The sequence below is a fragment of the Sparus aurata genome, chromosome 9 (assembly GCF_900880675.1).
Source record: "Sparus aurata chromosome 9, fSpaAur1.1, whole genome shotgun sequence".
Taxonomy (NCBI): Eukaryota; Metazoa; Chordata; class Actinopteri; order Spariformes; family Sparidae; genus Sparus; species Sparus aurata.
In genome coordinates this window covers 6,172,778-6,200,222 of record NC_044195.1, presented here as the reverse complement: position 1 = coordinate 6,200,222, position 27,445 = coordinate 6,172,778, and the positions used below count along the sequence as shown (strand labels likewise).

The 27,445-nt window shown below is 42.0% G+C and overlaps 1 protein-coding gene across 2 annotated transcripts in view; it reads left to right on the top strand.

Moving 5' to 3' along the window:
• raph1a (Ras association (RalGDS/AF-6) and pleckstrin homology domains 1a) overlaps window positions 1-27,445 on the top strand; it is a 74,970-nt gene that overhangs the window by 37,959 nt on the left and 9,566 nt on the right. Inside the window, exons 7-16 of one of the 2 annotated variants that reach the window (XM_030428191.1) lie at window positions 292-444; window positions 732-908; window positions 7,887-7,961; window positions 18,390-18,467; window positions 19,729-19,803; window positions 20,441-20,525; window positions 24,464-24,585; window positions 24,748-24,813; window positions 25,559-25,702; window positions 25,805-25,915. In XM_030428191.1, coding sequence (XP_030284051.1) covers window positions 292-444; window positions 732-908; window positions 7,887-7,961; window positions 18,390-18,467; window positions 19,729-19,803; window positions 20,441-20,525; window positions 24,464-24,585; window positions 24,748-24,813; window positions 25,559-25,702; window positions 25,805-25,915 — 1,086 coding nt within the window. The remainder of the gene's footprint in view (window positions 1-291; window positions 445-731; window positions 909-7,886; window positions 7,962-18,389; window positions 18,468-19,728; window positions 19,804-20,440; window positions 20,526-24,463; window positions 24,586-24,747; window positions 24,814-25,558; window positions 25,703-25,804; window positions 25,916-27,445) is intronic. The other variant, XM_030428192.1, reaches the window with a different exon arrangement.

The window sequence follows — 27,445 nt, the reverse complement described above, 5'->3', positions numbered from 1 at the left end:
CAGCAACACATTCTGTGTTCACTGAGAACTGTATGAGGAGGATTCAAAGACGTGCAGTTATGCACTGCTACACTGATAATAGTACCAAAGATTTGCAACAAGGTCAGTATAGTTTGGCAAATATTGCAGTGGGGAAATTTCAAATAGAAATTGAGAAGCTAGGCTGTGACAGCAACACAAGGCAGAGGTGCAGGTGGGGAAGGTGAGCTCCCAGCAGAAAGCCAATGATGTTGTTAATCACTTAGTCATTTTTGCTCTCTGAGCCCAACCTTGTATCTGCTCACCCATCAGGCCTCTCTCAGTATGGATGAAGCTGCTCGCCAGACGTCCTCCCACTCTCTTAGCTCCGCCTCCTCCTATACGTCCGCCACGATGCGACGGCCTGGATCCTCTCAGCGGCAGCATCGACGCACAGGATCAGTCGGCACAGTCAGTGAGCACGAGGTAAACTAAGCTTCAGAATGGCCGCAGCCTTTTCATTTTGTGTGGTTTTGGTTTGACAGTTGATAGATAAACTATGTGAAATGTTTATCAAAAGTTCGACCCACAAAGCTTGGAAACACTGTTTTGCATACTACACCCTCTAATTATAGAACCAAATCAATATTTTTAGATATTCAGCGTTAAATCACTGAAATGTCACCTCTAGGATTTGGAACCTTAATGTCTACACCTTATTGTTAATTCTGAGCTGTGGTTTGTCTTCTCTTTCTCTTGTTGTGTCTCATTAGGCGCGCTCCATTGTTCACTCCTCGCGCTCCTCCGTCACCTCGGCATCCGGGGTTTCTGTTAACTCTGCTTCTTCCATGGATTCACTGGACAGTGTTCTTCGCGCCAATGAGTCAGACAGTCAGCAGCCTTCAGTGACTCCCTCAGCTGGAGCCAGTCAAGGTCACCCCAACACAGAGGTACATGCCCACTTTTTATGAACAAATGGATTAATGATTTGTATGTTTGGCTGGCCCTCACTGTGCTTCTTTCAAACATTGCAGGACAAAGGGAATTCATGATATTATGCCTAAATGTATTTAACATTATGATGCAACTAATATGTCAATGCAGGTACCGAGGTCTTTATGAGGTATTGTAAGAAAAGATCACATTATATACGTATACATACATATATAAATATATATAATGTAACCATTATAGGTCTACTGGAGGAAGCAATCAAATCATTAAAAAATCTTTTTTTTCATAAAGTGATAGTTGGGGTCTTTTGATGTGGGGTTGTAGGAGGTACTCATCAGTGTATGTCCTGCAGTAGATGACTGTCAGCTCTCCCTCTGTGTGGAGAAGCAGTGTGTAGCACTGACAGGAAAGCTGATCACTGTACTGCTAAACATTACACACAGCAAGATGTATTTCAGCCATTTAGAAGAAGGCACACCTAAAAATAAAATCTGTTTTAAGTGTTAGTTATATTTGATAGTCCTCGGTGCGTTACATACAGCCCTTTCCTTTGGCACTACATTCTCTTTACCGTACAACGTCTATATTCCTACGCACAAGTGCAGCTGTTGTATTACACCGTGGATAAGGTATTTGGGTCGGACTTTCAGCAGCTGTCTGACTGCAATTTAAAGCACCAAAAATGTTGTAAACATTGCATAGACTTAAACAGATATTAATATTTTTAGGTGGGCCTTCTTTTAGGTGGCTAGAATGCATCTTGCAGTCTGTGCTGTTCAGCGGCACAACGCTCTGCTTCCCTGTCAGTGCTACACGCTGCTTCTCCACACAGGGGAGAGCTGACGGTCATTGACTGCAGGTCATACACTGACCAGGGAGAAAAACCTCAGACATCCCCACATCAGAACTGTCACTTTAACTATCTTAGAAAATGTTGCATTATTGAGAGGTGTTTATATTATTTCGTCCACTATATATCAGTGATAGTGGGCTAAATAACAGAAACAGATTTATTTCAGGACTGTTATAGTAGACTGCATTAGTTTCAGAGGGGTGTACCTAATATTCTGGGCAACTTAGTGTCACATGGAAACCAAACCACAGTAAAGACCCCCCCTACTTAAACAGCTAGCTAACTGGCTATCCACCTGTTTCCTCGGGAGCTTATGGGTGCTGCCATGACAGATAACTACTTCCGCCGGCGGTTTTCTGTTTCCTGTTGCCTTGCAACTGCATGATGGCCGCTGCCGCTAAGCTAGCCCTAAACAACTAGCGTTAGGTCATAAGTGCTAAATTGTTTTTAAAATGAGCTCAGGTACAACATGTGCCGTTGTTGGTTGCCACAACAATTCATGAAAATTTAAGTTTTTTTCAGAAACGTCTCGTGTAGTACATCAACCACTGAGACAAACTTGTCCGTGCTGTGTTTCTTCAACAGTACTTTCCCTATGTTGTTACTGTGCAGGTAGTTGTATGCTTTCTGTGCTTTTGTAACTGCGTAATTCTCCGCCGTCAACATCTTCAGAAAATATAAGATAAGCATTAGACCCATTAGCACGGCATTAGCCCGACGTTAGCGATGTAGCTAACGTCGGGCTAATGCCGTGCTAATGCTTCATGTCATCTGCCCACTCTGTGAGAACTGTCCTCACGACTTATTAAAACATCTGTACTGTGTATCCACCTCCGATTTTTATCCATTCTGTCGCTTTCTTTGTGTTAAAAGCCGGTTTTTAGAGCGAGCATAAACACCGAGGTCAGCCAGTTCAACCGGAAGAGCATAACCGAATACCGCTATGAACCATGGGTAAACTCACGAAGTCAGGAATAAGGTGGATAGCTTAAGCATCAACAGAACGCATCAGCTAATGCGCTTGTTAGCAGAGCAGATGCTATGGTTAGCTAGCCAAAGTGGTCAGTGAACATAAAAGCTACAGAATAATTCTCATAATGCTGGCATGAGAGTCCCATCTGTTATACATTACTTTTATTTAACCGCCTGTTGTTTTTCAACAGTTTTTAGATGGACTTCCTATCTTCAATTTATTTGCAGAAACAAGTAACTATTGTCCAAGTGACTTTTGGTGAAATTGTGATGCAGTAACGACATTTTCAAACCGATCTGCATCACCATGTGACAATCACACACAGCAGCAGCAAAAAGGCTTGTCATTATTAAACAGCTGTCTGAAATGTGACGAAACACATTTAAAAGATGTTCAATTCCAGTATTGTAAAATATGTGCTGTTTAATCATGAGGTTTTATAACAACTTGCCTTTCCAAAGAGACACATCTTCGACTTGATGTGTTCAAGTCAATGTTTCCCTGCTTTACCAGTATATTTGATAAGTAAATAGGTCCCATTCTTTCTTAGAGCTGCAAATCGGGTTTTCTCCAGCAGTCCAGCCTTCCTTGCTGTAGAGTGTACGGAGGTTGTTTTAGGTTTTGCTGCAGCGGTGGTTCGTGTTGGTTGGCGTTTTCTGCTACTGCTGGCTGTGCGGCGCTGACAGTTTCTTCTGCTTCAGGCTGTGTCCTCGCTTCTTTGAAGATCAAAGCCGCTCCGTTTTTCTGTCTCAGAATACACTGAAAAATAAAGCCTGGTCACAATCTTCCCTGCATCACCTACATAGTCAGAAAGAACACTTTACCGCTGTGCTAGCAAAATATGAACAGGATAATGTGAAAAACAGCTCAGACAATTAGAGGGATTGTTCCTCACATTGTATTTTCAGTTTCACAAAGCTTTGGGGAATTTAGTTTATTTCAATCCGTCATTCATTTCTGACACTGGTGGCTGCTGAGGACATTAAACCCCTCAACCCTAAATGCTCATGTTAGTGCCTTAATCAGCCCCCAAAAAGAGATCCAATGAGCTGCAATGCAAACATAAACACTGTTCAGTGAGGAGGAAAACTGGGTTACTGCTCCAGTTCATCCAGTGCATACACAGATAGTTCAGCAAAGCCGAGAGAGGGAGTGAAGGAATGAACAAAATTAGAATAATGAGATGAGAGGCAAGAGTGAGTCAGCATGTGATCATAGATAACAAAGAAACAAGGGGAAGGCGATGATATAAACTAAAGGGCGCAGAGAGAGAGATGCAAGGAGTGAAACAAATGAAGGGAAAAGAAAGAGGGACAAAGAGTCTAAAACAAAAAAAGCGAGGGATGAGAGGAGAGGATGTTCTGCTCCCATGAGTCCAGCTCATTAGAAACTGGGACTGCTGCAGTTTGAATCACTGAGTCTCTCTCCCCCTCACACGCTCGCTCTGTCTGCTTATTACACTCAAAATCAAAAAAATAAAGCTTAATCTCCACTGAACTGTTTGCAGAAATGAAGGTTAGATATGTAACAACAGTATTGATCTCCAGATATAAGCTGTGTGTTCAAAGGAGTGCTGTGTCACAGACGCTTTCTTGAAGTGGGTCCAGGGAGTTGTGTTGTTTAGTATTTAAGTATTTATCCATCTGGACTCATCTTGGAAACACGCTTTTGGGTTAACTGCTCGCCGCCATCTCTCTGTTCAACTAGCAGACAGGTTTAGATGTCTTACTAATGAGCCTGCACATAGTAGACGGCCACCGTTACATATTGAAAGCCTAATGCACTTTGCACCATACCCAGCTACCAGGCTTTAATGCTGCATCCTTGTTTCAGGTCTGTTCCATCAGTTCCACTTCATCCTGAGAGAGTTACAGGCACCTTCTCTTTCAAAGTACATGTTAAAAAAATCGGAAGAAAAGCTGACTCAGACTGTTTCTAATATTGCAGCTGGCAAAGTCAGCTTTACACACAACGCCCACGATTGTAACCACAAACCCCCACGTGTGTCAGGATGACACACACACACACACACCAGCAAAGTCTTCCTATATAGTATATGGCAGTTCTCCCTGCAGCTCAGTGTCCTAGAGAGGATCAGCACACCCACACATGTGCACACATACAAACACTCACACACACACTGTAAACTGTAATCACGCGCGTGTGTGTGTTCACGCGCGCATATGTGCGTCTTTGTATGCGCGTTTGACCTGAATATTATATTTAATCTGTGGTTATCAAGAGAAAACTAAGGCTTTCTATAAAGCGGTTTTTAGTGATTGAATCACACACACATACACACACTCTCGTGTGATTGAAAGATGAGATGATGATAGTATTTCTTGTGAGTATAGATTTGTTTGTTTTTCCTGTCTGTCTCTCTTACAACACTAAACGGGTGCCAGATTTCAACATTGTCTCTGGTTGGAACAAAATGAGAATCAAAAATGGAAGTATATTAAATATGTCTTTTGAGGACGTGGATATTTTGATCAATCAAACTGGAGCTGGACCAAGTTTTAACGAAAGTGAATATTTTTCTCCACCCTTACAGCCACAGCCCAACAGTCCACCACAAACGTCTTGTTTCTCATCGTCCATTAAACAGAGCAGAACCACTGTGGCTCTGTTCTTGACCTCAGTCCTCTCAGAAGGAACCTGCTCGGGGTGAACTGGTGACTCACAGCACTGCTCACGTGCATTAATGTGGGATTATAAACAGCTCACTGAGCTTCAGACTTGGCCCATGTCTCTGGAATTCACATTGTACATTGTCAGTAAATAGGAGTAATATACTAAATAATTTAAGAAATAAATAATGAATGAAAGTCTGCTTGGTATCCTGCTGGTATGGAGTTGAAATCCTGTGTGTGTGTGTGTGTGTGTGTGTGTGTGTGTGTGTGTGTGTGTGCGTGCGTGAGTGTGTGCGTGCGTGAGTGTGTGCACACCCTGTTTGGCTGTCTAGCCATTCAGTCTCCTACGAGTAAACCCTGTGCAGTAGTAGTTGTATACTTCTTTCTATTTGAATTATTTAACCTTTATTTACGAAAGAGAAAGGCTCCAGTCCACTTTAGTTTTCAGTCTCAAGTACAGTGAGATAACAGACTTCACCGGGACACCTTACATGTCTCCCCACTGGTTTTATCTGTGTGCACTTTATCTCAGCACACTGAGACAGTACAGTTTGCAGTTTCACTATTTGACACTCTTCTGCCAAAGACGAAACAGTAACAATGCATGTGTCTAGATATGTAGACGGCCAAGTGTAATTCTTTTTGAAAGTAACATTTATACATTTGAGTACATGGCAATTTAGGAGTTACACAAAACTCCTTAAAATGCCATGAAGTTGAAATGCTGGTTGTTTTTTTCCTACATTCTTTCATTTCTTAGTGGGTTTGTACTTCCATTTATCTCCAGCAGTCAAAATCGAGACTCATTTTAAAGATCCAGTGTTTAGCATCTGGTGAGGTGGCAGTAAGAAACCAACTGAATAGCCCTCACCTTACCCTTCCTTAGAGTGGTGAACAAACGTGAAAGGCTCTCTCTAGAGTCAGTGTTGGGTTTGTTTTGTTCTGGGCTACTGTAGAAACACAGCAGTCCAACATGTCGGACTGTGTTGGAGAGGACCTGCTCCCTCTGTAGTTGTAAAAGGCTCATTCTTACGTAACGAAAAACACAAATCTTAGCTTCAGGCAATTTCACATTGTTACGAGAATGAATGAGTGTCTAGGGCACACTCATTCCAGAACACAAGTGCATGAAGACCAGGCTGGCTGGAAGTGTATGGTGTGGGCTTACTGCAAACAGTGTCGAGCTCCGACTGACAGCTTACCACGAGCAGCCAGTCCCAGTGATGTCAACATCACTGAGTCTTGTTTTAGATTAACAAGATTTATCTGAAATCATTTTTTAGATAATGGGTGTCTTCATGGCAAAATAGTTGCTCTGATGCCCAGTCAGAGCTTCACTTGATGAGGTCATGCAGCTGCTTTTATTGGACCAGATTGTCCTAACATGAGTTGGGTTTTAAGAAGATTGCTCCACAATTACATTCTCAAACATTAGTTCATCTTTTGGCCTCTAGATGTCAGTGCTAAGAAAAGTCAACTAAATTGAAGTGAACAGGAAAACCCAACACTTGTTTTTTTTGTTTGGTTTTTTGTCAGGAATTTTAGTCTGCTAACATAATGAAATATACACATATTGTAATGGGAGTTCTGTATTTTCGGGGTCAATTATGAAAAATCTTCAGTTAGGTTTAACAAGGTTTATGTCTGGGAAGTTATTTGCCTGATTGACAGGGAGTCTCAGTTTATCACTCTCTGTTGTTGTGCCTGCCACCTGGCTGCCCCACCTCAGCTCCTCATGTGCTCCGCCCCATTTGAAGTAGGATAATCTGGATCCAGTAACCAACAAAAATTGCAGTGAGCAGCAAACCAAAACTCCATCTTAAAAACATCCACAGACACCTCTGGCTGACTCCAACTGTGCATCCATGTATAGACCTGGTCTTGATCAGTATAAGCGGTTCCCATATGTGTCCACAAGCTCGAGAGGCTGACCAGGTAACATGAAGCAAACCTTTTCATCAAAATGCCATGATTTCAGTTCGAGCAAGATGTTGTTTTGGTCTCATTTAAGTTACCCTTTCCTCCTCTATGGATTTTTAAAGCACATTCTAGGAAAACAACAGGTTCAATCTGAGTAGAAAGGATGACGATAAGTGAGCTCCCCAAAATGAAATCGTCACGACACTGCTTAAGTGTGTTGAACATCACAGATGACATGCAGCAGTTTACAGGATCAGGTGGTTATTCTTCCTGAAGTCCTGCAGGGCAGCTAATAATGTTAGCTATCTGTTCTGGGTGGAAACAAGCTGTGAGGTACTTGATACGACTGTGTCCTAACATTTCCTCTGCAGCCCAGCGTACCTACTGTACATCATTGCTGTGATCTGTGTTTTATGTGTACACTTCTCCTCCACAGGTTTCAGTCTCTGACAACTTAATCAGTGATGATGATGTTTTCTGCTGCTGAGCTCTGCTTCGCCACACAGCTTGCTGCTAAACTGCCACTTGCAGCCAATCAAACGCCAGATTAATTCACCAGGACTCTCTCTCTCTCTCTCTCTGTCTCTCTTTTAAGCACTCCTATCTGGACAGGGAAACTTCTCTGATTCTGAGAAACATAGCAGGAAAACCTTCCCACCTGCTGACCAAGGTGAAACTCTATTCACTTCTGCACGCCCCTCCTTTCCGCTTGCATGGCAACACCCTCTCTCCCTTTCTCTCTCTCTCTGTCTCTCTCTCATGATTGCGTAAGTAAATGAGCATGCATGTCCTCTTGTGATGCTGAATCATGGCCAGTGGGGATGTTAACTTCTTTTCTATCCACCTCCTCAGTAAGACCCCTCCTTCCGTTTGTGTGTCAGTGTAATGCACAGTGCCATGACGTGTCGTGTTGGCAGCACTAAGTCAGTGTATGATCCCAAAGCTTTACAGAGACAGCGATACAGCTCAGCGTCTCTATGCTGTATAGCAATACTCCCACTTCCATGGTAATTTAGCTGAACCAGTATACAGTAATATATTATACTAATGCAGCCTAATTAAAACAACCAATCGTGTTCGTTTGGTTTGTCATGATGTGGAAGGTGTGAAAGCCTGCAGGGTAGTAAATGTATAGGAAATGTCTGATGCATTAAGCTTCTAATGTCTCTGAAATAAAATAGAACAGCAACTTTATTTCCCTGCCTGAGCAAACTGTGACGACTATTACTCTGTAGAGGACAAAAACATCACATTACTCCTTTCATGGCCAATAGAATGTACAACTTTTGCCTCTGTTTAACTTTCACCTGGTTTTATTTGTAACTGGTCTGACACTCAGCCAAAGCCTTACATTCCTATGTTCTACTCACTCATAGAGACCACCCGCCTAAAAACATTTTACTCATCAAGATCCATATAAATATTTCAACAGGATATGCGCTTTTGACATAAAAAAAAAAAAAAATCCCTTTATCCCTTTGTGTCCCTTTATCCAGATCAACACAAAAAATCAATGGGATCTATTCTTGGCTGAGGCCCATCCTCCATCCAAGTTTCATGGAAATGTGTGTAGTAGTTTTTGTGTAATCCTGCTGACATACCCAACCAACCAAACCAAAGCACATGGAAACAGTGAAAACATGACCTCCTTGGCAGAGGTACAGCACAAAACAGATTGATAAATGTGCAGTTTTATGTCTATGATTATGGGTCATAACCGACAATGGCTTACCTTTAAAGCCTTGTTTAAGGAATGAGTGTAGCACAAAGTATAACCATGAGTGGTTCACTATCACTGACACTGTGACTTGAGACAGTTATTCCTTCCAACAGTTGTTGTGTAAGAAATGCCCCCATTTTGGTCATAGCATGACCAGCCTCGCACTGCCATCTCCACAGCGCTGTCCCAGCACTAATAGGGCTACTGTAAAGTGTAGAGTGCACCAACATAGATATAGTTTGAAAGGTTTAAGTGGGTTTCAAAATGGGAACGCCATAGCTGCACTGTAGCTATGGCTATCTCTATTTGATACCATTAGAACCAGAAAAACGTTAGTTATCGCTCTGACTTCTTTCTGTAAAGCTTTGTGAACACTGGCCATCACTGTGATCACCTGTGCATTTGTGGGGACAAATATTCCTCATCTAAGCAGAAGCATGTGACACTACATGACACTGTGCCTGAGTCTTACCCAGCGACCCTTTGGCTCTTGTTTTCTGTGAGGCATGAAGGTTTGCTCTGTTGAAGAATAAGAAAAGGCGTGTGTGAAAGTGTTCCCGACTTCCTGTGCGCTGTGTGTGACGTGTGACACTTTAATTAATATCATGTGCCAGTGGCTGACGGGACTGAAGAGTCTTACAACAATGCGATCACACAGGAGTCAGTGTAAACACGGTAGACGGTCTTCACCAAAAGTTCTACCACTCTCTATATATGTGTGAGTTGCGTATTCAATCACGAAGGCCAAACAGAACTGTTGTACATATAAACCTCACTGCAGTCTTGTATCCGGTAAGACTGTTTTCTGAAACATACATTGCAAACCACCAGAGAAAGTCTACCTCACTAACAAACGTCCTCTGTGATTCTGCTGTAAGACTGCTTCAACAACAGTTTGAAGTTGAATTATTTACTCATGTTTCATGAATTTAAGTTCAGGTAAGTGTGACGGTCAGCGAGCGCTTCTGTGTCTGCTTGTATTCACCAACACCAGTGGAGTGATGCTCGTATATTTACTGTTTACATTACATTAACATTAAAACTATATCAACAAACGGATCAAATCAAAGATTGACATTGGGTAAGATGTGTGAAATGTTTTGTTAATAGGTTTTCAAACACAATTCTTCATATGTGATTGAATTCTTCATACATCCGAGTATGTGTTTGGACAGTGCAGTAATCAGTGTTAAGAACATATTGTCCTTTCTACAGAGCACATCATCTAAAGAACATCTAGAGGGAATTTTGGAATTTTGGGAAGTTTGGTGCAAACGTCCATTTGGACTCAAGAATGAACTGATTAGAATTTGGTGGTCGATTCCCATTCTTGTGACGACAATATTTAAGGTTTTGTTTTGTGATTGTTGTTGCACCATGTGATGAAACTTTCTATCATCCTTCTGCACTCATACCGTATGTAAAAAAAAAAATACTTTCACCAGGGACTGCATTTACCTTTTGATGAGTCTGGACAGACATGGACTGCAGCTTGACTTGTGCATGGAGGCGTATGATCGCTAGGCTTGATTGCTAGTAATTCTAGTCTTCTGTTGCAGTGTTGGCTTGTTGGGAGCTTCTCCAGTTTTGCTCACATTTTGTGCTCAAAAAATATACTGTGTAGCATTCTGACCAGGGGTTGACCAATATGTTTTTTTCATGGCAGATATTTATAATTGATAGCTGAAACCGGGATACATTTACAGGAAAAATAGTAGTCTGAGTATCAATGTCAAGAATAACCAGTAATGAAATGTAACCAACTCTAATTTACTCAAGTACCATACACATGTACAATTCTGAGGTACTTTGCTTCAGTATTTCCGTGTTCTGCTTGCAGTCAGAAAGTCTTGTGGACAATGAGACCACAGAGTGTTGATCACTAATATAAAGGATGCTGCAATAGAGTGAAAGTACTGCATTTGAATGTATTTATTTTATCGGTAATCAGACACAACATATGGATAATTGAACAAATGCTGAATATCAGCCCTGATTGTCAGCCAGAGCAACTAGCCTACCCCTAATTCATTCAGCCTTTCCTTGTTAATGTCTGCTAAAAACATCCAAGAAATGTGGCTTGGCTCTGTTCACTTTCTGTGATGGGAAACCATGATTCCTTGTCCATGATCCTTTTTATTGCACTCTTTTCTAAACAGTAAAGCTGAGCCTAAAGGGAGGCATAACTTTGCTTAACTGTCAGACACAGTATGATGAATATCAATGAATTCTTCTTCCCCCAAGAATCATTTAGTTCAGTGTGTAGTCTGCAGCGTGCAGCAGGGACCTGAGAGTAAGTCGTTAAGCAGCCTGGGTTTGTTCTGTTTGGTAATGAACATTTGGAGCTCAGCCAGTTGCAGTAATGGAGCTTAGCAGTTGATCCTGGCGCAGGCTAACACCGATCAATGCAGCTAATGGGACTAGCTACTACTGTAATTGGTGTTGTTGTTGTTGTTTTTGCTTTTGCTGCTGGTGGTGGTGGTGGTGGTGGTGGTGGTGTTCACCCCAGTGGTGCAGATCAGTCTTTCAGGTGTCTTGATGCTAAATGTCTCATATCTAATCTCACAGAATGCGTTCCCCAGTTTCAAAAAGGTTGGGGGGCTGTGTCAAACATAAATAGAAAAAAATGTGATGATCATTTTTTACATAGTGAAAAGGGTATCACAGACTGATTTTGGAAAATATATCCTAACTCCGAATGTGATGCCCACAACAGGTTTGAAACAGGTAGGAGCAGCTGCGACAAAACACTGAGAAAGTCGTGGAATGAAACGAAACAGGCATCCTCGAAAGCCAAGATGGGGCGAGGCTTACTATTTTGTGAATGACATGATTGTATAACGGATAATACCTCATGGGCTCGGTCTGTTGCCAGCTACATAATGTTCATGAATGTCCTGCGAGAGATGGCTCTTGATAATGTGTGACATTAATGTTGGTTAAAGTCTCGGCTGCTCTTGAGCTGTAGGCTTCTTAATGGCTAAGGGCAAAGTTTTATTTATCTGTGTGTGTTTGTGTGTGTGTGAGTGGCGGGGGGGGGGGGGCATTAGATAGAGAGTAAGTAATAAGGCTTTCCTGTGATTGGATCGGCGATGTCGTGATTTGATTGGATGATAAAGCGGATGAGGCAGTTTGATTGGATGTTATAGGAATGTGCCAAATCTGTGCGGATAATCTTCTTTGGTGCAGAGAGGGGGTGATTCCCTGTAGCATCATATATATACACACGTGCATACACACACTAACAGCAGCTGGCTGGCAACGGGCTGTCTCGTTTGCAATCCTCGGCTTTGGCTGTCTTAGTAAAGGAAGCGTAAAGACGTATAAATCTGCTCCAAGTCCTCCTTGTTTAGCAACCAGTTTCAGTTTGGAGGTGAGTTTTACATGAAGCAGATACTGTACCACTAAGCTACCATAATTTGATATAATCTGGTAGACATCCCATAGTTATCAAATTGCACTCTCTGGACTGATGCATCATTGTACCAGACAGTGTTGGATTTTTAGAAACAGTGCAATACTGGCTCCAGACATCAGTCTAGGCTCAGTGGGTCCAAATTAAGTGAATATAGTCAGATTAATGCTGTACTTTTAAGATCCGTTTATCTCAGAGCAGCTGCCACTGGCCTCAAATCCAGCTTTTACTGCCGCAGGACAAGCCCAGATGACCCATCTGATCGTCTCGCAGTGTTTCCGTCCTGCAGTAATTCTGACTTCACCAATTCATGGCACAACACAACTCTGGGCTGCCTTCGAAAACCTGATTTTGTTTTAATTTGTGGTCCCAGATTGATTCCCAGAGTGGGTGGAGCCTCAATGGGCCCCGAGATTCTAGGCAGCTTATGAGCAACGGGGCCAGTCTAATTCCTGCAGCAGTGATTAGGCTGCGGGTGTAATTATCATACGAATGCACTTGGCACCAAGGCACAGCTGTGTGTGTGTGTGTGTGTGCTTGTGTGAACAATATATGTGAAGCCATTTGCAAGCAATAAGATGTGTGTAGATGTGCATGGAGCATTCTCTCTCTGTGTCAGTGTTACACTGCCTCAGCAATAAATACAATCCACCCACGCACTTTCCCCTCACACATACACACACTGTTGGCCCACTTCTGCTGCCTCTATATAAGTCCCAGCGCTGCGCTCTGTTTGAGCCTATGGCGGCTCAGGAGGGACACATTCCTTATAACTTCAAAGGCAGCAGGATCTTTCCCGGGCAGAAGCTAATTTTAGTGGTTTGATAATGTAGGTCAACTGAATATCTACAAGATGGAGAGAAAACGTTTACGCTGCAAGCTGTAAATGATGGTGACGACTGTGACGTCTGTGGTGGGCGGTGCAAGGATACTGCAGAATAAAATCCTTTATATTTAACAGAAACAGAGCATTTTACATCTTAATGAAAATGTAATACAATGCCATGAGAGAGCGTTACAGGAAAAAAGAGGCCAGTAAAGGCAGATTTAGGCTTAATGCATACATTAATGGATCATTATTTACAGATGGGTTAGATTTAATTGGTTTTCTGAGTGAATAAAGAGATTATTTTAGGTGACCAATTAATTAATTACTCTTTAAAATCCCACTGAAATACTTGAATTAAATTAATGTAAATGGGTAAGTGAATGGTATTTTGAGGAGGAAAAATTAAGAGGTTCGGTTTCATATCGATAGAGGGTTTGCATAAATTAAGAATGATTTTTGCATATTGATAGATAGACACAGTGTTTTTGAGCATAATGGACCCTGTTAAGACCTGTATTAATCTGTCCTGGGTCATCTGATCACTAGTGGACAGCGTTAAGCGCGGGTTTGAACGCCGCTTGATTTATGAAAGACAACACTTTATTGTGGGTAAATGTATTTTTGTGTGACAAACATCATGTCCGTCATTCCAGTGATATTTATGCTCATTTGCATATAGAGCGGATAGCAGGTCTGAACGGGGCCTTGTAGACTAAGTTGACGTTTAACATTTCTACATTACACGCTACATTACACGCCACATTACCTCAGAATCACAGTTGAGACAAGAACAGGTGTAAGTTATCTTCTAAAAAGAAACTCGGGCTTATGTTGGAGCATCATCATATTTTCTGCATGAATTAAACACCTCAAGGGGGAAATACATCAGAAATCTGTCGAGGGGGAACCGCAGCAGAGTTACTTCTAGGCTTTAAAACAACAAGTAGTAATACTTATATAAGCATAGCCAGATCTGCATCTCAAGCTGCTCTCTTGGAACAGCTGTCCTGTTGGAGAAACAATTTATTTGATCCACAGTCGCTACATTTTATTTGAGAGATCAGATCAGATGTATTGGAGCCAAGATGTAAGAGTTTCAGGGAAGTCAGCCAGGCTCCTCTATTGCTAACATCATTATTCTAAATATGCTCAATGTTGCATGTTTAATATGTGTAACCCTTAAATGTTAGCATGTGCAAGTGCTTTGTTTAGCAATACATTTACATTTACATTTATGACATTCAGCAGACACTTTTGTCCAAAGCAACTTACATAAGTACATTTGTCACAAGAAAGAAACCATAACCAATCACCATCTATAAAGTAACAAAGAACAGCTGACCAGAGTTGAGCGAAACCGAAATCGACCGAAATCATTAGCTGTTAACATAGCAAAAAAATAACAAGATTATTGATAATACAGCTGCTACTTCTGTTAGCCAGTGGGAAACAGTACCGGAAGGAAAATAATTCAGAAGTAAAGAATCAAGATTTCCCTACATTTGAATATGAGGAAATCATACTGGTATCCCTGGTCAGTGCCTTGCATTAGCGTGCCCTGTGAGTGATGGTGAACATGTTGGAGGCAGAGATGAGGGGGACAGTAATGATTGTGATGGCTGTGATGATGATGAGAACTGACTGCTGCTTCAGGCACGTGATATTCTGTTGATTAGGAACTGCAAATGCAAGCTTAAATGATCACTGTGACAACATTGAATATCATTGTCAGCTAACATTAGAAATGCTAATGCTAATTCACACAGACTGGTGAATCAGACTGGTGCTTTACACTCCCCGGCTACCTCCAATGTGAACTGATTGACATTGTAACATGCTAATGTAAACATTTAACAAATATTTTTAGCGGCATTTAAGATGTTGACTCTTCTCTCACAGTCACTCCTTTAGCTCAAATGTTAAATAGCGCTAGCAGATGGTGATATTATGCAATATATTTTGTCATAATTAATCCTCTGCCTTTTTGTTCTTTGACAGATACAAATCTCCACATTTTAATTTTAGATGTATTTAACTCAAATGGGTGTTATGCAAGTCAAATTCCTGCATCACAAGTACTTCAACAACTGCAAATTGACAGTGTTATGTAATGGAAATTAATGTAGGCATACAATAACATGTAAAGTTTGAGACTGAGTACTGTAATATTGTCAGACGTGAACTGATAACACCCTTTACCCCTGCTGTCTTTTCAGGTTCCCCCATTGTAAATGCTAACAGTCACTCATAAATGGCCAAGGGCAAAACATTCATGTACATGTATTTGTCAGATTACATTGTAGTTGACATTGCTGGCAGTTATTGTTATATAGGCCCGACTGATATGGCTTTAAAATAACGTTGCGGTGCGCCCCTGTAGCTCAGCTGGTGGAGCGTGCGGCCCATGTACACAGGCTGTGTCCTCACCGCAGCCACCCAGTGTTCAAAACCTGACCGGTGCCTCTTTTCTGCACGTCATCTCCCATCTTTCTCATCACATCCCGTCACTCTTCAGCTATACTATCAAATAAAGCCATGAAAAATACCAGCAAATTATTTAGAAAATAATAATGATGTTGCACTCAGTAAGTTCAGAAAATGAGAAAATGGGAAAAAAACAATATACAATATAACCATATCCAAAATCTAAAAAGATATATTGTCTCTCATCATTGTTATACCGTGTATTATTGACAACAAAACTGTAAGATTTATATCCTAGCATTAAAACAGCATTGACCATTTTAAATCTATACTTTTTCTACACTTTTTTAGCTTATTTTCCACACACATCCCATGTAACGCCTCTGAATAGTGATGATACTAAATCATAATAATAATGACTACAAAAAGCTGATGATGACATCTTTTGTGTGAAAATCTATACATCACAATAATTTCAGCCCCAGCTGAGCCTCCATCAGCCTGAGCTGCAGGCGTTAACCCCAACCAACAAAACATAGGCTCGTCATTAAGAAGCTGTTTATGAGCTTAATGCAGTAGGATCCTCTGCTGCTGCTGCTGCTTGAGAGTGTGTGTGTGTGTGTGTGTGTGTGTGTGTGTGTGTGTGTGTGTGTGTGTGTGTGTGTGTGTGTGTGTGTGTGTGTGTGTGTGTGTGCTCGAAGGGGTTTTGGGGGATGCCGATAAGGAGATTGACTGCTAATCTCCCCTTCCTCCTCCCCATCATCTTCCTTTCATTCTGCCCTTTCACTCGTTCACAATACGGATCCTGTGTGTGTGTGTGTGTGTGTGTGTGTGTGTGTGTGTGTGTGTGTGTGTGTGTGTGTGTGTGTGTGTGCTGTGCGTAAGCTGACCGGCTAAAGTGGAGCACCTCCGCAAGGGCATGCACGGACATTCAGGCAGTCATGTGAAGTGACTGGAAAAAGATCCCCCTTAAAAAGGAGATCGTTTGAGCCAGCGAGCGACGACAAGTGAATTATAGAGTGAGACGAGGACGGAACGAGGAGGAAAAACAAATCTGATAAGCGGAGTGGGAAGACGAGAAGACTACTGCGCCGCGTGGAGCGAGAGAGGAATAGAGAGGCTGCGAGGAGGGGGCATGAGAGCTTGAGATAAAGAGATCAGTGCCTCTGCATGTAAGTTGGCACAGCAACAACGCCCCTCCCCCACCCCCGTCCATCTCTCCTTCCCTCGCTCTCCCTCGCATTGCCTCTGTCTCGCTCGGCCAGGGAGGATGTGACAGGACAAGGTAGCATCTTTCACTTTGAATTACCAGCTAGTCGGGGAATTAGTCGGTCAGTCAGTCAGTCAGTCAGTCAGTGAGTTTAGAGAGGGGGTCAGCAACCCAAACGGCCGGCTGCATCATTAATCACAGGGTCAGTTAGTGTGCTGGTCAGTCTGTTGATTTCCTATTTAATTAGTCCAGCAAACCTGGCGCTCAGTCAAGGCACGAGTCAGTCAGTCTGTAAATCAGTGGATAACTAGATTAGTCAACCTGCAGCTCAGTCACAGTGTAGACCGTCAGTCAGAGAGTGGTCCGCTCAGCGTTTCTCTCTTGCTCTGTTCGTGTCTACTTGTCTTTCTAGTTAAACTCTCATCTTTGCCTGCAGATCTTGTGTCCTTGCTTGCGATCGGCTCTTCTGGAATTAATGCTGGAATCTGACGACTTCCTCCACTGCCTCGCTCAACTCTTTATTATTCTCAGCTGATTGTCTCGGCTCCATTGTCCCGTTGAAGGTTGACAAGCCTTGTGACTGTGCGGAATTGAACTGAGAGAGATAGAAGCTGTCACTGCAGATCAGAGCGTCGCACTGCTCGGAGGAAAGCGGACTGGACTTTGTCACTTTCCCACGCCTCCATCAGTCCTCCGGTCGGTCGACGGCAGCGACGGACGAACGCTGGCACAAATTGCATTTTGAGTGTCTGTGTGTGTTTGGGAAATCTGGATAATCCTCCTTCAGAGAGACATTAACTATCTATCAACATGTAGCGTCCGAGCTTTAATCCAATCTCATTCCCCTGCAGTCATAATAATACGGAGATGATGATGATTATGAAGAGGAGGAGGAGGAGAGGCAGATTTTCCAACCAGACGTGTCTGATGATTCCTCACAGTTTTGGCTCGTCGGGCAGCGCACCTCTGTCTCGTTGGGACTAACCTCAGGCTGCTGTTTGACGGGAATAACCTCTGCTTTCACATCCTCTACTCATAGCTCTTCCCTCACTGTCAGGAAACTATTAGCACGATGGAAACAAATCTGTCTGGAAGAAGCCTAAAGAAAAAGGAGTAGTGAGTTAGGAGTTGACCAGCTGACTATACTGCACTGATACTTTGTCCAATCTCTACTAATATAAACACTGTGGTTTTCTGGACTTTCTTTTTTTTTTTTTTGTTCAATCAAAATGTGTGGTTTTGTTTGATGCAAAGCAGACACAGAAGCGTTGGTTGTTTTGAGAGGAATCCACTGAGAATAAACAATGAATTCCTGTTGGAAGAATCAGGTGGGTGAGAGGACAGCATGTGTGTCCTTAATAGACACTGAGAGCGAGCGAGTGCTGGAATGTAGGAATGTATCAGTCAACACTATCGGTTCGTATCGACTGACTGGTGTATCGTCTCTCCTGTTGTCATCAATGTGTGTGTGTGTGTGTGTGTGTGTGTGTGTGCGCGCAGGAGGAGCAGGCTGCCAAGCTGAAGGCAGACAATATCCGAGTCGCCCTTGAGAAGATCAAGGAGGCCCAGGTGAAAAAGGTGAGTGTGGTTCACACACACACACACACACACACACACACACGAGAGCAAGGCTGCAGAAATATGTGTTGCATGTGTGTGTGAACTGCATTCATGTCCGCCTGGCACGTGCCCAGCGGACTCAGTTTTTCTGGGTCAGGTCAGTGTTACTCCACATTGAAAGCCCTGGTCAATAACAGCTGGGGTCAGCCCACCCACACACACACACACACACACACACACACACACACACACACACACACACACACACACACAGAGCACTCAACATAATGACCATCGCAAGTTAAGTCCCCATCCCATGGAGAGAGAGTGAGGGAGAGAGAGAGAGAGACTGGATTAACAACCTGGATTTATTACACACAGAGAGACAGAACTCAGCTACCTGTCTGTCTGTCTGTCTGTCTGTCTGTCTTGTGTCTGTTAAATCTAATCGTCTCTATGTTGATCCTGGAATAAGCCCCAAAAAAGTGACAGTGGCTCTGTGTGCACCGTCTCTATCTCTGTCTCAAACAAAGATTTAAAGGATGAACAAAATTACATGTCAGAAGGTAATATTAGAATTAATATCATGCGACCTACAACCTCATTTATACTATCAACATGACAAATACTTTAATTTCATTGGCTTATAGGTGTTAAATTTTTAGGTGCTGGATGTATAAATGATGCAAAAAACACAAACACAACATTTTTATGCCTCCACACCAGTGATGGCCTTTGCAGGAGGCTTGATGTTTTCTGGTTGTCTGTTCCATTCTTGTGAACGCGATATCTCCAAATTTGGAAGAAATGTCCACTCGAGGATGAACTGATTGGGCAAAAGTCACTGTGACTTCACAAAAAAAACACATTTTTTGGCCATTACTCAACAATTCACAAGTATGACAAAAAAACATTTAACACACATGTCTAATAAGTTACAAGATATTGTGTGTAAAAGGTCAAATGAAAAATGTTCTGATCGCTGTTCAACACCACAGGTCAGAAATGTCAACCTGACTGGTGTGGGGAGGCTGCGACAAACCACAATGTGCTGTGATGATGTGTACAGTCACTTAGGAATTAGCGCATCATACACAATACATTGAGGCACAATTACACAATATCTGTGTGTGTAAGCGTGTACAAATACATGCGTGCACAAAACATGCACAAACCATGGTAGCCACACAATGATGTCACCAACAGAATCCAGAATTTCAGGACTGATGTGCCACAACTTGACTTCAACAATCTGAATGACCGTCTCCTCTCTTCTTAGCTGGTGATTCGCGTCCATCTGTCAGACGAGAGCTCCAAAACCATGATGGTGGATGAGAGGCAGACAGTCAGACAGGTACGACTGACTCATATCACACTTACAGGAGGGATGCAGCAATGTTGATGTAGCTGGAGCAGTAGTGGTAGCTCTTACAGTAGGACAGTGTTTTTCAGCCCTGATCCTGGAGGCCCTCCTGCCTCCTGCCCCAACACGCCTGATTCAAATGATCAGCTTACCATCTGATAACCAGCCTTTTATTAGGCTCAGGAGGCAGGAGGGTGGCAAGGAACTGGACTGAAAAACACTGCAGCAGAAGTAATAGTAGCTGTGTCAGTAGTATTAATATAATAACTAATTTACAAGTATCTGTAAATTAGTTATTTATGTAGCATTAGCAGTAGCTATTGCTGTAGTGTCAGTAGTAGAAATACCAGCAGTAAAAGCAGAAGGAGTAAAATCTATAAGACGTAATGGTTTTATGATGAATAGCAGTTGTATTATTTAACGGCAGGTGCAGTAGTAGTATTGCTGTCAGTAGCGGTGATTTTAGTCAAATTAGTGGCAGTTTTACTAAAAGTAATGTCTAAGCTGTAGTAGTCATATTAGTAGTATTTATGTTAGTCAGCAGTAGTTCCAGTTCCAGTAGCAGTAGTATTAGCATGTAGCATCATTCACAGTTTCAGTGCTGTGCTCACAGTCTTCTGTTCTTCAGGTTTTGGACAGTCTGCTGGAGAAATCTCACTGTGGTTACAGTCCAGACTGGTCACTGGTGGAGACTATCAGCGAGCTGCAGATGGGTGAGTGCACAAAATTCGCGCGCACACACACACACACACACACATACACATAGGAGAATTTTTTAAAATCAGCTCTTGTGTAAACCGATAACCAATGTACAAAATGTTGGTCATATATAATCAAACTTCATAGATCGGGTGAAGACCTTTGTTGCTGTCATGAGTAGTCCAGAGAAAAGTGCATGACAGTAGCTGTTGTAGAGGTTTTCAGGACATGTTCGTGGGATTCAGTCTGATTTTGAGCAAATTAGGCGTACTTAGGCTATTTTACATCGATTATTCAGAAAGCTTTATGTCACTGGCTCAGAGAGAGTGGAGGTAAATGTTCAAACAGACTGCATGTTTCAGCTGATTAAATGAATAATTAATGTGTAACATGAGTGGCTAGCTTTTGAAAGCTTAGTGTAAAGTGTAGAATGAGACGGTGAGCCTCCACTGCAGTGCTGTTATAGCTCAAACGGCTGACGTGATGTCAGTGTTCACGATGTTAATGCCTCGTGCTCTGATATTTTCCAAGATGTTTTGTGACAACAGATCGAAGTCATATCTGATCATTTAACCTGCAAGGACGGCAGTTTTTTTGAATGGTGCAGCCTAGTCGACACAAACTTCTCCACATTTCCAGGTGTGATGAGGGAAGGCCTTTGTTGAGCACGTTGGTTCTTGTAGTCTGAACTATTGTGCCCAGCAGTGACTATCACACAGCGCAGATATTCACACACGCACACACACACATACACACAGAAACACATACCTCCCGTGGGGAGTGAGATGTGTGCTGGCCAACACACACTGTACTACGAGCTTCAACTCCACTTAACACTCTTTGACACACACATACACACAGACACACACACATACACACACACAGTCTTTATGTAGGTCCTGTGCAGCGATGCGTGTGATCTAACCTACATCTTCAGGGCTTCTGCTGAACAGCCCTGTACGCATCGTTATGAAAGAGAGAGCGAGAAGGTGAAGAGTAGCTCGTTCTGCCACGATCGGCCAAACGTAAACCTTTCCTCACCGGCACAAATCTGCTCCACGTGTGTTTCTAAAACCTCGGCTGACGGCCAGGATGTGGCCTTGGGAAGATTTAGATTGGCCTATGTGTTAATGAAGAGAATTAGTTGTGTCTGTATCTGCAGAGGGGAGGAAAAACCTTTTGACAGCCCCCCCGCCCTCACACACACACTCATGAACAAACCGGTGCCACCAGCACTACCAGCACCCTGCTGAGTGCCCTTTGGCAAGAGACTGGCTTCCTGTCGGATGGTAACCTCTACCCTACAGGAAATCACAGTGGAACATTAGAATTATGTCTAATAATTACATAATAAGAACTATTACTTTCAGTATTATGAGTAGTAGTGAAAGTTGTAGTAGTTTCATAAGCTGCATTATTTACTGTTGGCAATAGTGTTAGTGTTAATTGTAGTATTTTAAGCCCATGCATGCCCAAATGACCACATTAATCAGTGTTGTTCCTCATGATTGCTGAGTTATAAAGCACGTTGGTATCTTCTTTGGAACCTGCAGTAGAAGGCGGGCTGCCTCAGTGTTACATTACCTCTAGGTTCCCCTGGGTAACGTCACAGCCGCGTCACGGCATGCTCATGTTTCCACCAGCTGTGCCACGGCCCGTCTCAGCAGTGTCCCAGAAGCTCTTTGCTCTGCTCCGTGGAGAATATACGCAGCGAGTCTATTTTTTACGTAGACAGACGAAGTCGCGTCAAGCTTAGCAGAGCAGAACTGTGCCAGGCAGGATGTCACATGCAGAAACAGCATAGTGCATCCGGTCAATTTTCAAAATAAAACTTGCTGCTCCATTTCGGGATCATGTTTCACTTCACTACATCGAACATTTAGGTGGCAGCATGCTCCGCTTCTGTAAGCAGTCGGCGTATAGACATAGACACATCCCAAATGGAAACTAGGAAATAGCATTTTATGACTGAAAGTAAGAATTCACCCCAAAAATCTAATTTCAGTCACAATTTCATCCCCCACACTGATGGACAGTCAGGTAAAGTTTTGCAGTCCACAAAATATTCACTTTTCAATCAATTTGAGATCTCGGGGCTCCAGAATTGTTTTGTAGAATACAAAACATAATATGACTTTCCATAGGTATTGGGACTGAATTTTCATTTTTGGGTAAACCTATCCTTTAAACATAATAATGGTTCTTGAAATGAAGTGGCGAATCTCCCAGACTGATGTGTATATTGTGTGATAAATGATGACCTACTGTAACTGATACATGCGTCACATTAAATAAGTAAAATTGTCAGGGAAAGTTATTCTTATTCTGTGCCAAAAGGTCTTGGATCTTTTTTTTTATTCTCACATCATAGGTTACTGAAGTAAACAATAATAAGAGCCGACAATATGTCCACTGAGTGCTGCTCACATGCTACTATATTACTTTAGGTAATATTACTTAATATGTTTATCATATACAAAATACCAAGTGTTCTGTCGGGTATCCCAGCCATGCTTCATTTCATTGATTAATGCATTTTATTTGATATATTACAGTATTTAGACACAGTACTGTTAAAGTTCTGATCCGTAGCTTTTGGGACATTCAAATTAGAGAAAACATGATGGAGTGTATGGTGTTGCTGGAGTGCAAAACCAGCTGACCAGCATGACCTGCTGAGGGTTGCAAAGAAATAAATGATCGTGTAATATGATGGGTCCATAACTACTATCACACTGCCACAATCTTAAATAAGTTATTATTGTGAAATCTGTTGAGATGTGATGCAGTTGGATGTTATAATTAGAAGGGAAGTGATGTAACAGGCTGAAGCAGGTGTATAGTAGCAGGTTAGCTAACTGTCAGAAACAATAACCACTGTCAGTCACCATAGGAGTTTAAATGTTGAGGTGCATTAAGGTGTAGATCTGTACAAATGAGCTCTGCAACAGTGACACTACATCCTACTTACACAGGTACTGACTACATACATCTTGCCCCAGTTAAAAAAGGCACGTCTTTATTAGTGAGGTCAACACAGTCATCCACAAACTGAATGTGGGTCATAGCTGACATGGTTTTTGTCCACTTCAGTCCTCAGAGGCAAAACATCTGAAAGCCACTGAGAGGCAGCTGGGCTGAGAGACGCTGAGCTCTGCAGAGAGGGAATAAGGGCAGCAGACTGCCGCGAGCAGTGTTGCCTCTTGGTTATGCAGAGATATGAGCGGGGACGGTCCCTGCAGTAACAGGCTTCTCCATTTTTATCATTTTCTCATTCCCAAATAGATTAGAATATGTGCTCAAAAATCACAGGGTGCATTTTGGCAACATGGAATAAGACTCAGACTCCACTCCAGTTAGAGACTGAACCCAGCTGACCAGTTAAAAGCAGCTTATTGTAAGATTTTGGATGTGATGCAGTTATTTGCTGCTGAGGAGACATCTGTGAACATTTGGTGACAAAACTCTTCTTATTCTTACTGGTGGACACTATAGTGGTGTTTAATATCTGCGCTCAAATAGTAGTACTGTTACTTTTAAATAAGAAATAGTTGTTCAATAAATATGGTCATTTTCTCGTCTGTTAAAAGTTATTGTATGAAAATACAGAAGCAAGGAGAGACAGATCAAATCAGTCTTTGCAAAGCCAAAAGTGTGGATTTGTGGATTTAAACTGTTTTTGTTTTGTACAAGGATCTTCATATTTGACCAACACAACCTGAAGATAGCTGATTTAGTGGTACTTCGGTTTGAGAGTCCTGCTAGTGTTAATGTTTGTAACAGTTTAGCTGAAACACATGGATGTAGTCTACAGAACAGTGTTGAGTAAATTGCGAAAAATAAATTTTACTGTAATGTATTTCTGTATACTATGTCACTGATCCACGTGTATTATCTTGGTATAACTGACTCAACTCTAAATTAACTAAAATATCCAAATCACTGTCTGCAGAGCGGATTTTCGAGGATCACGAGAACCTGGTGGAGAACCTGCTGAACTGGACCAGAGACAGCCAGAATCGCCTGATGTTCACTGAACGCATCGAGAAGTATGCCGTGTTCAAAAACCCACAGGTGAGATGGATGCACACATTGCTTTAGGTAGCAACATATTGAGGGGGGTGTCAAAATCAGCTTGTATAATAAAGCCCATACAGATGTTTTTATATTGCAAACCAGCTGTTTGTCTGTCTCTCCTGTTTCTTCTGTCTCATACCTGCTCCCTGTCTGCTACAGAACTATTTGTTGGGGCGGAAGGAGACCTGTGAGATGGCTGAACGAAACAAAGAGGCTCTGTTGGAGGTCAGTTTGTTTTCTGCCCTTGCACACAGGTGCTTCCTCAGATCCTCATCTCGTAGTGTTGAGAATGGCAGCCAGTGCTGATATTTCTGAAGTGGAGGTCCAAGTCAAACACACACAGTGTCTGACGGGACGCGCTTTCATCCTGAGCAGGCGTACTCGTTATGAAGATGCTGGAGTAGATCTGTTAGTAACAGCTTCTGTCTGAGCCGAACATACAATATTTGGCCTTGCAGCTGTCAACTTTCACTATCATGCTGTTAACTTGTTTGCCGTTAAACTCCCGTGCATATGTTTTCTAAAATAAAGTCCAGTGGGGCACAGCAGAAGGGGCAGGAGTTTACCTACACTCTTGTGTCCCTCTGCTCAACACTCGACCTCTCTGCTATCCAATACTTTTGTTGATGCAATTTTTGTTTTTCAAAGCACGAGTCTTAATTCTGTTGGCCCGTGAGCGTTCAACACTGACTACTGCCACTCTGCATTGGTTTAATAGCCTTATGGAAAATCAGAGCTATTGGTATGGATGTAGAAAAAGCAGTTAAATGAATTCTATCTGAGTTCATCTGAATTAGTAGTGAATCTAGAAAGCAAACCTGTGTCACAGTGGTGAACAGTTATTCACTGTGCTGTTGCACAAGTCAGCTTGTCAAAAAAAGGTGCCTACATGTTCTTTAGTTGAGCTGGTGTTGTGTGGTACAGGCTGAACTTGTTTCTCTATGTGTGTGTGTCCGTCTGTACGGATCAGGAGTGTTTCGGCGGCAGCTCGGTGTCCGTCCCCGAGATGGAGGGAGTGTTGTGGCTTAAAGAGGACGGGAAGAAGTCGTGGAAGAAACGCTACTTCCTGCTGAGGGCTTCTGGCATCTACTATGTCCCCAAAGGAAAGGCCAAGGTGGGTGTACTGAAACCCATCAGGAGTTTATATAACAGCATAATATTATTTTGTTATTGTTTGAAAAAAATCACTTTAAATTGAATGTGTGTGTTTGCGTAGGCATCCAGAGACCTGGTGTGTTTCCTCCAGTTGGATCATGTCAATGTGTATCTTGGCCAGGACTACAAGAGCAAGTACAAGGCTCCTACAGACTACTGCATGGTGCTGAAGGTACACTCTCAAACACAAGCCTAAACCACATCACAGAGGAAGGAGGTGTGGGATGAATGACTGCTGTCTGGTTTGTGGCGCTGTGGTCTTTCACTGCCTCCTAGTGGTGTGACAGAGTAGTGATAGCTTTGTTATTGAAAGAAAAGACAGATACTATACTGTTGGCTAATAAAATAATATTTTTGATAAATTATTACAGGCATTGTTTTGATTTTAATTTCAGACGGTAAAACTCCCCCCCTACATTCATAATCCAGGTCCCTTCATTTAAAATGCAGGCTAGTTGTCTATCCCTGAATAATGTTAGTTGTTATTCTGTTTGTTTATTGAAAAAAGCATGGCATTGAATACCGCAAACAGATTTGATTTAACTGGACAGTTGGAATACCATTTGGCCCATTACTAGTCTTCTGGCGAGTAAAATGGTGATGTGAATAGAAATTCTGTTCACAAATGTTTTTAAGTAGGTCTCAGTGATCGAGAACAGCAGCCAGTCTGAAATGCCAAACACAAAGCAGTCTTGTTAATCAGAACAGCGTACCAAGGAGAAGTCTGATACCACTGCAAAAAAAAGCAGGAGGATAAGTGGGCTATTCCAGGTTCTAGGTTTATTTAGACTCTTTTCCTTTCTCTAACTGTTCTCTGCAGATTGTTAGCCTGCCCTATTCTGCTTTCTTTATATTTACAATGCATATGGACCTATGTATTCAGACAAGTCAACACACTGCCCCCTATTGAGAAACACTACTTTGAAGTGTTTGCAGCATCAGTGGTGATACTTGTTGTGGTAACAGTACAAGCAGTACATCCAAAAGTAGTAGTTATTATTCCAGAATCCTTTAATGAAAGATATTCTACAAAATCACTGTTACTGGAAAACAACATCTTTAATGTTGTTCAATCACCCCATGTAGATGTTGCAATGAGGAAGAGCACACATCTCATTTTTATTGTGCATATGGTGCCGGACTGTGGACCAAAATCCAAAATTGGTTAATGCCATTTTTAAATTTACACACTGAAGCATTATGTTGGGGAGTCCAGATGACGCTTGTCCCAAGATATTAAACACAACCATTCTGTTGGGTAAAATATTTAGATTTAAATCACAATTCAGAGCCAGGCGTTTTTTTATATATATATATATATATATATATTACTATGACAATTTATTTTTGGAAAGATAATAGCTACAAACCTTTACAAAGTAGCACAACATGATGTTTAAAGAGAGAAACTTTGTTCTAGAGGAGATTGAGAAACTGTCATGTTGCTTTTTTGGTTTTTGTAAATAAATTAGTTTGTCTGTTTGATTATATTAACTGCTGAAGGGATCTAACTACATTTATTTTACTTTACTTTTCCATAGCTTTTGTGGCCAACTGTCCTTTTGTGAGGACTTATTGTATGTCATCACAGTCATGTGTTCCTGTGTATTTTGCCTGTTTTAAATTACAGAATAAGTAGTGATAACAGAACTCATAAACAAAGTGTTCTTTCAAGTAATAATGTGTGTGTGTGTGTGTGTGT